Source organism: Durotheca rogersii (genome assembly GCF_024521655.1).
Source record: "Durotheca rogersii strain YMJ 92031201 chromosome Unknown GGS23scaffold_1, whole genome shotgun sequence".
In the NCBI taxonomy this organism is placed as follows: domain Eukaryota; kingdom Fungi; phylum Ascomycota; class Sordariomycetes; order Xylariales; family Xylariaceae; genus Durotheca; species Durotheca rogersii.
In genome coordinates, this window is record NW_026251232.1 from 2,818,171 (window position 1) to 2,831,707 (window position 13,537).

Consider the following 13,537-nt stretch of genomic DNA (forward strand, 5'->3'; position numbering starts at 1 on the left):
TTCCTTTACTTTCTTCGTTAATAATATAATTATAACTAGCGGATTTAACGGTAGCGTTAAAACTAGCGCCCCGGGGGCGACCTCCTCGAGTACTTACGCGAGAGTTAGTTCGTCGAGGCCGACTTTTACGTACGCTTACGTTAGAATAAACGCGAGAGTTAATTCGTCGAGGCCGACCTTTACGTACGCCTACGTTAGAATTAACGCTAGAGCTAGTTCGTCGAAGCCGACCTTTACGCGCGTTTACGTTAGAATTAATACTAAAGTAAGTATAAGTACGTCGAAGCCGACCTTTACGGCCCCTTACGTTAGAATCTCTTACGCTAGAACTAACGCGAGAATAACCGCGCCTAGGCCGACCTTTTAATTAAACCTTCCCCTTAAATATCGCTCGCTCTTAAGAACTTAATAACGTTTTTAATCGTTAAAGCTCGTTTATAATTAAATCGCTACGGTAAAAGGGAGACCTCGACGCTAGCGTAATTAGCGATACCGATTACGCGATTTTAATACGGTTTTAATTAGCGCTAAAATAGAAACGACGTAAATACTATAGTCATTACGGAGAATATTAGTTTAATATAGATCTAAATACCGCGAATATCTATAAGCGTTATCGTAATAAAGACTAAAAGAGGCGCGTAAATAAGCCCTTCTTTTTTAGCGTAGATAATTATCTTAACTTTAATATCCTTTCTTTTTTTAATTTACTATTAAAGCTAATAATAATCGAAGAACTATTTATTACGCGGGTTTACGTAGTAATAAATATACTTATAATCCGCGGCTAATAGTATAAATATCGCGGCTACGTCGTATACTTTATACGTAACGTTAATAAAGTATACGATTATTTTCCCCTCCTCTTTTAGTATTTTAATATCGTCTTATTATACCTACGCGAGTTAGCATAAAATCCCGAGTAAATAACCTAATTTTAAACTAAGTTTAAAATACGCCGACGCGTTATCGAGATATAGCTTAAGTATTTAAAATATAACTACCTAGGTTATAAAGACTTTAAATGAAATCGCGCCGCGTTAAAAGAGCTACCTAACGACGGTAATGTTTTTAAATAACTTAATATTTAAAACTTCGTCGATAACGGTTAAGCGCTTTAGGCTAACCTAGTTACGGAGGACGACCTAGAAGGATTAGAAGCTTAATACGATAAATTTATTATACTAAACGTTACGTTAAAGTAAATTAAAATAAAGCGTTTAAAGTTAGAATTAAAGGGAGCGCTTATTTCTAAAGGTTATTCCGTTAAGCTTATAAATACCTACTATTTATCTATGCCTTTTATTCGCTAGACCCTTATTAACGAATTCATACGTTTAACTACGTTATTTTTACTAGCGTTTCTTATTTTATTTCCGCGTAAAAAAGTTAAATTTATATATCCAAAGTAACGTAAGATCGATTTCGACGATTAGGTATAATACGCTATACGTTAACGCGATAATCGATTCGCGTAATACCTTACTTTCCGCTTTATCGCGCTTAATATACTTATACGCTAATAAGCGATAATAATAAGTAAATATTTCGTAAGGAGAAAAGGCGCCTAGTAATAATAAATTACGCGATAGGATTTCGAGTAAGCGTTAGAAAACCCTAAGAATACCGAAGCTAATGCGTTATTAAGGAATATTACGCGCGTTATAGTTTATTTAAAGGGTACGCGGCCTTTTTAGTTTAAACGAAAACGCGAGTACGTTACTTTTACTAAGTACCTCGGAATTCCTAGCGCTTTTCTTACCTTAAGCCTTATTAATCTTTACTAGCGGAGCCTTTTTTAATATATGCTACGCTTTTAGGAATAGCTCTCCTCCCTTAAAATCTAACGCATGCGCTTATCCTACGAGCTATTAAAAACTAATCCCTATATTATCGCGTAGCATTTTTACGCTTAGAATTAGCTTTTCCGTAATATCGTTTTAATTAAGAAGTTCGGTTTACGCGATTATTAATATCGATACGAATTTTAAGGGCGTAGGAGTACGTATTACTACGGGTTATTTTAATTCGAAGGTAATCCGTTATTTAATATAACCTCTTTCGAATAACGCTAAAACTACGCTCGTATTTAAAGCTATTACGCCTCTACGGTTAATCCAGAGCCGCGCCGGCGCTTAGATTAAAATAAGGATAATCCGTTCGTACTACGGCCTTTAAACGCGCGGCCGTCGTTTCGTTAGCTCTTTTAGATTATTAATCGTTATTAACGCTATAAATATTCTTCCGTATATTACCTCCGTATTAATAAGCGTAAAGCGCGAAAAGCGGAATAAGGTAATAACGTTTTACTACCTTTAGAATGCCGATTTCTTTTCCTACGGCCGTACCGCGCCTACGCCGAGATTATTATACGGTCGTATAAAACCTAATAATCATTTAAAGCGTAGCGTAACGACGAGTAATTAAACTAATATAATCGAGTAATTACCTTTACTTAGCTAACTAATATCGATATTTCGCCTTATATTAGCGTAAAAGTTATTATAAATTACGTAGCGAAGTATTACTCTAAAGCGGAAATTAAAACCGATAATTATAGCGTCCTTATTAAGTAAATCCTCTTAAAGGTTTCTAGCGTAAATCTTCTTCTTTCTTTTATATCGAAGTTAATAAATAAATTAATCGGAGAGCGAAATTACTTTACGTAAAAGGTTTACTATATATTATATAGGCTATCCTTATAAGTTAATTCGCGTATTATACGTAACGTAAATTACCGGCCTTTAACGGAATAAGACTATAGCCTCGAGCTCGGCTCTAGCGACGTTTCTAGCGGGCGTAATATTTATAAAAAGTATCTCTAACGCGATTTAAAGATACCAGAGGTTATTAAATTAAACTTCTTTCGCTTCGTATCGATTTAAAATTTTAATAAGCCATACGCTCGCGATTAACGCCCTTTCTAACGTAACGTAAAAGAACGTATACTTAATTATTACCCTATTTACCGCGTAAATAAAGACCCTAGCGAGCTAAAGTCGTTTTACCGCGTTAAGTTTATATTAAATCATTCGTATATTAATAAGGACGAGTTACTTTTAATTAACGGTACTTAATTTCTAACGCATATATTAACGTATACGCGATATTAAGTAACCTACTAATACGAGGATAACTATTACGGCGACCTTTCCAGACCCGACGAAGAGAAGTTCGAGCTCCTAGAGAAAGAAAAGCAGGCTTTAAACGAGAAGAACTAAGCTAAACTAACGTATTTACTCCCGAACTAAGCGCTTACGTAGGAAATATTTAACGTACTTAGGAATAAAGATATCGACGTAAACTACGATTAAGTTATATACGTAGCCCGATATAAGTATCCTTACTTTTACGATTTTATTTATTAACGCGAGATAATAAGTACTATAAATACGCCGGAATAAGAAATCGTTTCCCTAGATACTCGTAATACGTTAAATCCGGAATAAAGGCTAATTTACGATACCGTTTTCGGCTACGTATAAAGTCGTAATTAAAACTAGCTTCTGTTTTAAATCGACGGTAATAACGGTACTAGAAAATCGTATCTAATTAAGATTTTAGCCTCTTACGTTCGCTAGGCTTTTACTTAGGACTCGGTAGCTTTTATTACTTTAATTAGCGCTACGAGTAATAACATTCGTAAGAGGACGATATATTCTTTCCTTCGTTTATCCGTAGAGCGTAGCTTTAAACCGCTTTTTAATAACGCTTTCGCTAAGATATAACGACGCCTTATTAACCTTCGCTATTTAATTATCGACGAAAAGAATATATTAAGGCTACGTATACTTAGGTTTATTAACCGCTATTTACGGTAAATATTTCCGCGTAGTTCGCGGGTTTTTAATAACGTAAATATAATCTTAATTAGCGACTTTTTTTAGTTATCCTTAGTATTATTAAAGCCTATCTATACTCTTAATTCGACGTATCTTTCGGTAAACGAATTCGTCGGCTATAATACGTATAGAGCTTTTTTTAAGTCGGTATTTCTATCGGTAGTTTAGCGCTAGGTAAGCGAGGACTAGGCGCCTTTTCGAAAAGCGCTAAACGAATTACGCTTAACGTAAGTTTCCGCCGAGTCGTTCTAGCTTTTATCTACGAGAATAGCCGCGGTATTAATTAAGTAGGATCGTTTCGGCTTTAAAGAAACGGTACGTATATATTTCACGCGTAAAAAGATACTTTAGTATAATTTTAATTATCTCGTAACGCTTAATTCGCTAGTTATTTAAACGTACGTTATTTATTACGGCCGAAAAACGCTAAACGCGCCTAGCGACTTAGCCGGTAACCTCTCCTTTAAGCTATTACTTTATATAGGCGTTCGAGTAATACTATTACGTAATATCTCTTCCGAAATACGGCTTATAAATAGCTCCTAAGGCTTTATTTACGATATAAGTTAAGCGTAAGGCGCTAATCCTAAACGTAAGCCGTTAATAATAGTTATAATAACTTTCGACGATTACGACGGGCCCGGGTTTAAAGATACTTAGGAAAATAAGCTACGCGATTCTCGAGAGAAAAAGATAGTATTAATATTACGCGAGCGCTAGGAGTTCGACTATAAAAATATCTCTTATATACGAGAATAATTCCCCCTAACTATTTCATACGTAATAACCGTTTATAAAACGTAAGATATTATTATTCTTTACGCTATCGTTAGAATTATAGAGAAGGAATTCGCGTTAGGGTTAAATTACGTCGCCTACTTTAGGGTTACCTCGTTATAAGGCCTAATATTCGACGAATCGTTTCATAGGAATACGGTATATAAAGAACTAATAAATAATAAGTTTCTTTTTACGTTCGTTAATATTTAAGTTAATATATATTTCGTAGGTATAAAAGCTAAGTTAAAAGATAAAGATCTCCGTTTACGTATATAGTTATTTACTTAACCTTTATACTTATTACGATGCCTTTATAAATAACGTATTCTAACGTTATAAATAACGAATAAAAGTAGCGTATATACGTTAATTTTATCGAGCGAGTATAGTTTATAATACTTTAATTAATCTTTATATAGCTAGACCGCGTAAAAGTAAAAAATACGGATATAAAAGTAACGTAAATATATTATTTTCTATATAAAAGTACGTTTCTTTTGCTTTAATTACGAAGCGTTTCTTAAAGTACGCCGCTTCTTCTTAACGTATAAAGATATCGCGATTTCCTTAGTAACTAGCGCCGTACCTTCCTTTAATCGCGACTTCCTATAACGCTTCCTTATTTACGAAATAAAATAACCTATTTTCTATTATTAATTACTTTTATTATTTCCTTTTCTTTTTCCTTACGCCTCCTACCCTTCCTATAACTACGTAAGTTTAAACCTTTATATATAATTAATTAAGCTTAAAACGAACGCTAACGATATTTCGTAATCTTTTATTTAATGAAATAAGATTAAAGTAGTTAAAAAAAGTAAGAAATTTAATACGCGCGCGATAGATTTAGCTAATTAAAGTAGTATCTAGGATTTCGATTACCGAACTCGCTAACCTAGGCCTCGATTAGTTATCGGCTAGCGACGCCTACCGCGTAACTAATATTAGTATTACGATAAGTAATACTAACGGTTTAGCGGCCGCCGGCGGCGGTAGCGACCCTCCTTCCCTTAGTATACCTTATAAAGTAAGTTATACTTTACGAACTTTATAGTATAAAAAAAAGTACGCGATTAAATAATAATATACGTAGGCGTTAATTTTACTATATAGAATCTACCTATAAACCGAATCCGCTTCCTTGCTAATAACGACGACGACGACGACGACGGTAGCGACGACGATAGCGACGACGGTAGCGACGACGATAACGACGAGGAAAGAGCGTTACCTTATAAGGTATGCTTTAAACGAATTAATCGATTATAAGCGAACGCTTACGTAAAAAGAACCGGTATATAAAATAGCGTAGAAAACGCGAAAAGTTACGTATACGCGATAATTAATAAATATAAAAGATAATCGCTATTATTACTACTATAAGGGCTACTACGTTTACGCTAAGGTACCCCGGGAGGCCGAGCTAGAGCTCGTTAAATTTATAGAATTAAAAAAAGCTTTCGATTTTAAAAAAATTAATAAAAAGGTACGTTAATACGTAATAAAGTACGCTAGCGTAGAAATTCTAATTTAAAATAAGCTTTTAATAAAGTCTATAAGAAAACTAGAAAGGTAATCCGGAAAGCGGAAGAGCGGGTTATAAAGTAATAAGGATTAAATATTAACGCTCTTTCTAGTAACGAATTATTACGAGAAATCCTACGTATATTACGAGAAAAAAATACGGGTACGTAGAAAAAAATAGAAAAGAAACGTAGAAAGAAGTAATAAAGATATAAGTTTAAGGGTTTCGTAGTTTTATTAGGTATAACGCCCTTTTTTAATATAGAAATTACGTACCTACGTAATTTTAACTTTAAAAAAAATTTTCTATACTAAATTTCTTTTATATTTTATTCTTCTTAAATTCGTTTTACTATATACGTTTTTTATCGTAAATAATATACGCTTTACTTAATATAATATACGTTAACGTAAAAATTTAAACTAGTTTCGAATTTATAAAAGATAGTTTCGTATAAACTATAAGTTTTCTATATATAATTTCTTACGTTTTCTAGGTTTTCTATAATAAATAAAGTTCGTAGCTCTAAAAATCGGTATTAAATAAACTAAGTATACTTTCTATATCTCTCTATCCTCCGGATAGGTTATTATTTTTAGCGTTTACGTTAAAAATAAGCCCGAATTATTCTACGAAGCAGAATAATTCGGGCCTTATTTTATCTAAGTATATACTTAGGTAGATAGCGGTACTTATATGCTTACCTACAGGTACCTCGTAGAACCTAAGGTAGGAGAAGCCATCAGAAGGTCTCTCGGAGGTATCTGCTTAGGTTACACCTAGGTACCCGAAGTTATGCGGTAGTACATACCCGAGTGTAGAACTGGAACCCAAGACATCCGATGGGTGCTAATACCATCGAAGATGGGAAGTAGCAAGGGTGCCCCAGGTTAGGAGGAGATACCTTAGGTACTTACCTAGGTACCTAAGAGGTCATACCTACCTCATAACACTATCTCACATACCTGTACTATATATACCTAGGTACCAGGTAAGTAGGTATAATGTAGGTAGTCCCTACGTGCAACTCCACGGGCAGGCAGGCAGGCAGGCAGGCAGGAAGGAGATGTTGGTGGCAGGTACCTCAGGTGGGTAAGGAAAAGAGGGCTGGATTATATTAATAATAAAACGTCAACAACCCCGCCGTCTCAACAGCCCGGAATTGTTCATCACCTCCTTAGGACAACATCTCTCCAGCAGCGGTATTCGACAGCATCGCTTTTTCGCTCTCTCATAAGCCCAGTCAGTTCCGCTCCTCTCCAACGACAACCCCATCTCCCTCCCCTCTGCAACCGCGGGGCGTGACATGACGTTCGCGCTCACCGGCATCGTCTCTCGGTCTCGGTCTCCCGCACACGCATATACCGCCAGCAGTGCATACCTCCATACCACCACAGGGCATACGCAGGTCTGTCTGTTAGGCTAGCCAAGGGCAGGGAGGCTCGACCCTGCATTACATCGTCGCAGTCCCCAACTGATCAGCGCTTCTCCCTCGTCCCCAGAGATCATGTAAGTAATGAGCGGCCCACCCGCGTCCGGGACGGCGATAACATCACCCTTCCTAGATTGCAACCATTCCTAGCTAACCTCTGCACCACCGTAGTCCAATCCCGTCGACATCCCGCCTTGCCGTGACCCCAAAGCCAGCCCAGACCAGCCTTGATCCCCGGCCAAGCCAGCCCACCCAGCCAACCAGTGCTCGACCTGCTGCCTTCTCCCCAGTCCTCCCCCGTCCCCGTACGAAGCAATCGCTGCGCAGCACCGGCTTTCTGTCCCTACCTATAGCAGCGGTAGCACGCCGAAGCCGTCCAAAAAAAAAGAGGACGCAACTTTTCTTTTCGCTCTAGCATACCCTGCCTATTGCGAACATACCGCGCCGACGTTGGAATCGACATCAATCAGACCATTCGCCTTTCTACGTTACCCGGTCTCTGATGAGACGCATGAGACCTCCCTAGTCGGTTTTACTGCCATCCTCACACCGTCGCGACAACCCCACCCTAGCACCGTTTCCTTGCAACTCGTCGCATAACTACCAACAAACCCCCCTCTTTCCCATCCTGCCTTCGCGACACCTGGCAGGGAAATTCGTCGAGAATCCAACTTTCTTCGCAGGAAATCTACAGACGATACCCTGGTTCCACTGCCACGGGACTAAAACATCCGAACATGGGCAAATCGTAAGTCACGCCCGGCGGTGCATCGCGTCCATCCCCATCATGCGACGCTGCCTCCGAAGAGCAGTGCGAGAATTCTCTCGTTGTGTAGTTATAGAAGGGATGCTCGGGAGACCTCTACCGCTACCAATTCGCTACCTGAGGTTCGCTACCTTGCGCGCTGGGCAAAGTTGGCTGACCAGGCTCTTTCATCTAGTCAATCTAAGCTCTCTCAAGAGCAGCTGGCCGAACTGCAGAAATCTACGCATTTCGACAAGAAGGAACTGCAACAATGGTATAAGGGTAGGCATTCCCTCAATCCATCGCTCCCTTCGGGCCGGATAGCACCGTGCTCACCGTATCGCAGGCTTCCTCAAGGACTGCCCGTCGGGTATGCTCACAAAAGAGGAATTCCAGAAGATATACCGACAATTCTTCCCTTTCGGTGATCCATCCTCGTTTGCAGATTACGTCTTCAACGTTTTCGATTCGGACAAGTCCGGCTCTATCGACTTCAAAGAGTTCATCTGCGCCCTGAGCGTCACGAGTCGTGGGAAAATGGAGGATAAGCTCGACTGGGCGTTCCAATTGTACGATATCGATGGTGACGGCAAGATCAGCTACGACGAGATGCTCAAGATCGTGGAAGCTATTTACAAGATGGTACGGGCTACTCCTGGCTCCTTCTCGGGACTTGCCTGGGATGAGTGGTTGCTAATGGCGTGGCTCTGGATAGGTCGGTTCGATGGTGAAGCTCCCGGAAGACGAAGATACCCCCGAAAAGCGTGTGAGGAAGATCTTCCGCATGATGGACAAGGATGAGAACGGCAGTCTAGACATGGAAGAATTCAAGGAAGGCAGCAAGCGCGACGAGACCATAGTGTCGGCTCTGTCCCTGTATGATGGGCTGGTGTGACCCGACGGTTCCGCCGAGGCAGAGGGGTGTAGAGACGTTGCGATCCACGGAAGGGAACTCATCGGAACATGGAAACAGTGTCGGTGCGAGGAATACGGTCTAGGAGAGGGGAACTCGAGGGCGAAGACAAGGAGGGTTCCGTTTAGAGGGCTGCTGCCAACATGTTATTCCCGTTTCCCTCCCGTCTTCACATCGGCATCTATCCGCGGCAGCAGAAAGGGCAGGAGCGGCTACAGCGTCGACCGGATCCCGACTCTGGCATTCTGGATAAGGATAGTCCGATGCGAGCGTCAAGCACCGGTTAAGCGACTTGCCGCCTAGAATGGGGGACACCCGCCAAGCTTCTCTTAGCGTCTGGGTTCTCCACGAAATTTCAGGTCGTGAAGCGAAGTGAGCGGCATATAGGCAGGTGAACTATATTATGAGACGTCTCCCTACAAGCACCCTGTTGTGTATTAGACCTTAGGCATGCACCTCTACCAGACATTTAGTTATTCACTCGCAGACAGGGCTTTCGTCCAGAGACTACCCGAACCGTCCCGCCCTACCCTCTGGGCATGGCGCGGAACTGGCAAGGTGAGATCCAACCGGGTCCGGCTTGGTGTAGCGGGAGCCGCAGTGATGGGGGGTAACCTGGGGAAAGCCGTGGGTAAGCGGCGGTAGTGTGCACTGGCCGTTGCAACGGTAACGTCGTCGAAGGCTGAGTCGATCGGCCTGATCGGGTCGACCGGTTGAATCCAGAGAGGCCTGGTTTAAGTTTTATCCGCCCGCGGCCTTGCGCGCGCACGAGTCACGACGTCACATGTCCCCCCCCCCCCTCTCTTGGTTCTACTTATACGCGACCTGCCCTACCCGCCTGCCCACCTGCGAACAAGCGAGGAATCCCCCCCCCCCCCCCCCCCTTGGCTGGACGGAGGCGGAAAGACGTAGGCCGCGGTGCTAGCAGGTAGCTAGTGACCTAAGGAGGGACGGAGGGAGAGAAGGGGGCGGGGAGGGGGGAGGAGTCGATGGTTCCCAGGAGGGTGGGAGAGGGAAGGGCAGGGGACTCGCGGGAAAGAGACCGCTTGCCTCCTACGCACTCGGACATTGCCTCAGGCGCTCCAGAGCAGAGGGCGCGCTCCCGAGCTCGAGAGCCGCACGGTTCCGGAACGAGAGGGGAATGCGGAGAGGCCCCCCCGTTCTCGTAAGCAAGGCAAGAATCAAGTTGGCGTGCCTGAGAAGGTAGATGGATGGGGGAACCCGCTGTCGCCGGTTCTTCTCGCCCGTCTCCCCGTCTCCTCCTCGATCGCACCGAAGCGCAGCGGCAGAGTGGCACACGCAGGGTAGACTTGAGAGAACAAATTAATCCCATTTGCCTACATCCCGGTCCATGTGCGTCGGACACCCCTATGGTATAATTACTGTGTATGTACAGAGGTATACAATGAAATGACGCTCGAGCCGCACCCTCGCGGTCTACTGAGGGTGGACGCTGGGCGCGCTCTTGAGAATCCGTCGGGTCCAGTCTACCCTCCTCGATCGACGCGAATAATCCTACAGCGGACCGCCCTCGACCCGAGTAGGCGAGTTCGCACCCTCTCCCGATCCCTAGCCGCCACCGTCCCACGAATTCGAACCATAACAGACAGGATATATCGACACGTTTGCCGCGGAGGACTAACTGGAGGAGCTGTAGGCCTCCTGCACCTCCTTCTTGTACTTGTTGAGGATGCCCTTGCGGTTGAGCTTCTGGGCCGCCGTCACCAGACCCTGTGCGCGTTTGTTAGCAGCCGTCGTCACGTGTAATCGACAGGTCGGCAACTTACGTTTTGCGGCGTCCACTCCTCGTCCGACAGCGCAACGCCCTCGATGATCTCGATGCCCGACAGGCCGCCGGCTCGTCCGACAGCCTGCAGCTCTCTCAGCACAATGCCGTTGAGCTTCTTGTTATGCACGAGCTCCTCGAGGCTCGAGCCCGGTATTCCGTTATCATCGGCCAGCTTCTTCAAGGTTGCTTCCAAGGGCACGATGATCGCGATGGGCTTGGCCTTTAATTGGTCGGCATACACGCAGATGTTGGCCACAACATGGGCGGATCGGTAGATAGACTCGAGCTTCTCCAACGCGATGTACTCGCCGTTCAGGGTCTTGACCAGGTTCTTCTTGCGGTCGATGATCTTGAGGTGGCCCCGCGAATCCCACTCGCCGATATCGCCCGTCTTGAACCAACCACCCGGGGCTATGCTCTCCTGGGATTCCTTCTCGTTGCCGTAATAGTGCTCCATAACACTGACACCTCGTATCCAGATCTCGCCCTGGGGATTCGGCTTGTTGGTCGCGTAGTAGCCTGCGTCTGGGAAGTCGACCAACTTGATCTCGATGCTCCCAGGCATTGCGCCGATCGTCTCCGACGACCACTCCAGCGGGTTCATAAGCCCCCCCATAGCCGTGGTCTCGGTAAGACCGTAGCCGATGATCATTGGTGCGATGGCCATCGAGATGAACCGCTGCGTGTCCCTCGCAACGGGGCCGCCGCCGTTCATACAGAGTTTGAGACGGCCGCCCGTAGCCTCCTTGATCTTCTTGAGAACAACAGAATCGAGAATGCCGGACCCCGGCAGGCCGGCGGCCATCAGTCGGCTCTTCAACGCCAGCGCACCCCAGAACATGTTCTGGACGACTGGCCCACCAGCGTGGACCTTGGCGGTGATACCTTTCTTTATCGACTCGAAAACGGCTGGGACGCCAACGAGGATGGAGGGTTTGAATTCGCGAATATCACCGGCGCAGTTACGAACCGAGGTGTCCGATAGGGTCTTCGGATTTCCGTATCCCATGGTGGCACCCCAGTACATGGCGGCGTTTTCGAAGACAAGCTCGAGGATGTGAGCGAGGGGGAGGTAGGTTAACAACCCATCGCCGGGTCCGATGAACGGCTGGACGACAACGCTGACGCCGGTAACTGGTGACCTAGTCAGCCCGAGATGACGGCAAACCCGGCAGGAAACTGAGTATACTCACCTGCGGCGATCAGGTTCTTATGCTTCAGCGGCACCCCCTTCGGCGTGCCGGTGGATCCGGAGGTGTACATGATGCAGCAGAGGTCTTCGGGGGTGGGCGGCACGGGGTCGAAGGGGTTCTCCTTGCCGAGCTTCTCGAGCTCCTTGAAGCTGACGACGGTGACGTGGCTGTAGGCGCTCTTGAGGTTGTTGATATGCTCCTGCCGGACCTGGTTCTGGTTGTTCCAGATGACGTAGCGCACCTCGGTGGCATCCTTGAGCACGTTGCCTAGCGTAGGCAGCAGATGGGGATCTAGGAAGATGGCCTTGGCGCCGGTGGCCACCATGGAATGCCGCAAGCCCTCCTCGCCGAGGGTATCGTAGGCAGTGACGATGGGCATGGACTGCGAGGCAGCAGCGTGCGCGGTGGCTAGCCAGTGGGCGCTGGTGGCGGCGAATATGTGGACTCGGTCGTCCTTGTTCATGCCCAGCTTCCTCAGGCCAGAGCCTACGTTGAGAACGAGCTGCTCGTATTCGTTGTAGGTGAGGTATTCGTAAGGGCCGAGTTCGAAATAGGTCCAGTTCTTGTCGACCTCCTGCTCGGCGCCGTCGATGATCTTCTTGACCTTTGTGGTCTCTTGGTGGGTACGAACGAGGCGTCGAGAACCGAGTACCTTCGCGTTGCCATACTTGGCGACGCTCACCCGTAATAGTTCGTATACGGTGCTGATGTCGTCGGATGGCTTTGTGATGAGCCCATTCGCGGCCAGGGGATGTCGGCGCGGTTTCGTCTCTCCCTCGACGGCCTCCGCCCCGGGCGACTCGATGGAGAACAGGCCCTTCGCGCTGGACCTGGGCACAAGGGCCAGGTTCTTCAATTTGGACTCTCGCCACTCGGTCGTCATAATTGCGCACACGAGGTGTCGGTCGAGATGTGTAGGTTAGGATAGGGGCTTACAGATTAGTAGAGAAAGAGGAGGAGGATAAGGAGGTAGAAGAAGAGGGGGGGGGAAGGACAAGGAGACGGAGTTGGAGATGGCGGATTTTGTAGTAGGTTTATAATAACAAGAATAATAGGTAGGTAGGTAAGGTAGTAAGTATAGGGTGTGTGCGTGCGTGTGTTGGCGTGTGTGTGCGTCTGCGTCCGGGTCTGCGTCCGGGCCTGCGTATAGGTATAGGCGTGGGTGTTAGGTTCTTAGCTGGGTATGGGTGTTCTTAGCTAGGTAGCGAGCTGAAGGGACGAGGGTTTGGCCAGCTCCTCTTATTCGTCGAGATCGGTCAGTCGATGCGATCACACCCTTCGAGCCGAGTCAGAAGGGGGCTACGGTTGTTACGGGGGA

General features: G+C 45.2%; 2 protein-coding genes across 2 annotated transcripts; one reads left to right on the forward strand and one right to left on the reverse strand.

Annotated features, from left to right (window-relative positions):
* The first annotated feature begins 7,943 nt into the window (after positions 1-7,943).
* On the forward strand, positions 7,944-9,465 carry GGS23DRAFT_38374 (uncharacterized protein). Its single transcript, XM_051513458.1, has 4 exons — positions 7,944-8,327; positions 8,521-8,606; positions 8,671-8,966; positions 9,040-9,465. Exons 1-4 carry the CDS (start codon positions 8,317-8,319, stop codon positions 9,217-9,219), a joined length of 573 nt encoding a protein of 190 aa, XP_051377297.1. The 5' UTR covers positions 7,944-8,316; the 3' UTR covers positions 9,220-9,465.
* A 1,529-nt stretch (positions 9,466-10,994) lies between these two features.
* GGS23DRAFT_602328 (acetyl-CoA synthetase-like protein) lies at positions 10,995-13,102 on the reverse strand (the record flags this gene model as incomplete). The annotated part of the gene is made up of 2 exons (XM_051519313.1): positions 10,995-12,160; positions 12,220-13,102. The coding sequence occupies 2 exons, from the start codon at positions 13,100-13,102 to the stop codon at positions 10,995-10,997; spliced, it is 2,049 nt and encodes a 682-aa protein (XP_051377298.1).
* Positions 13,103-13,537: the final 435 nt, after the last annotated feature.

Coding starts and splice junctions, on each gene's coding strand:
- GGS23DRAFT_38374 (XM_051513458.1), top strand. Junction 8,607..8,670: donor ACTGCAACAATGGTATAAGG/GTAGGCATTCCC, acceptor ACCGTATCGCAG/GCTTCCTCAAGGACTGCCCG. Junction 8,967..9,039: donor TGGAAGCTATTTACAAGATG/GTACGGGCTACT, acceptor GGCTCTGGATAG/GTCGGTTCGATGGTGAAGCT.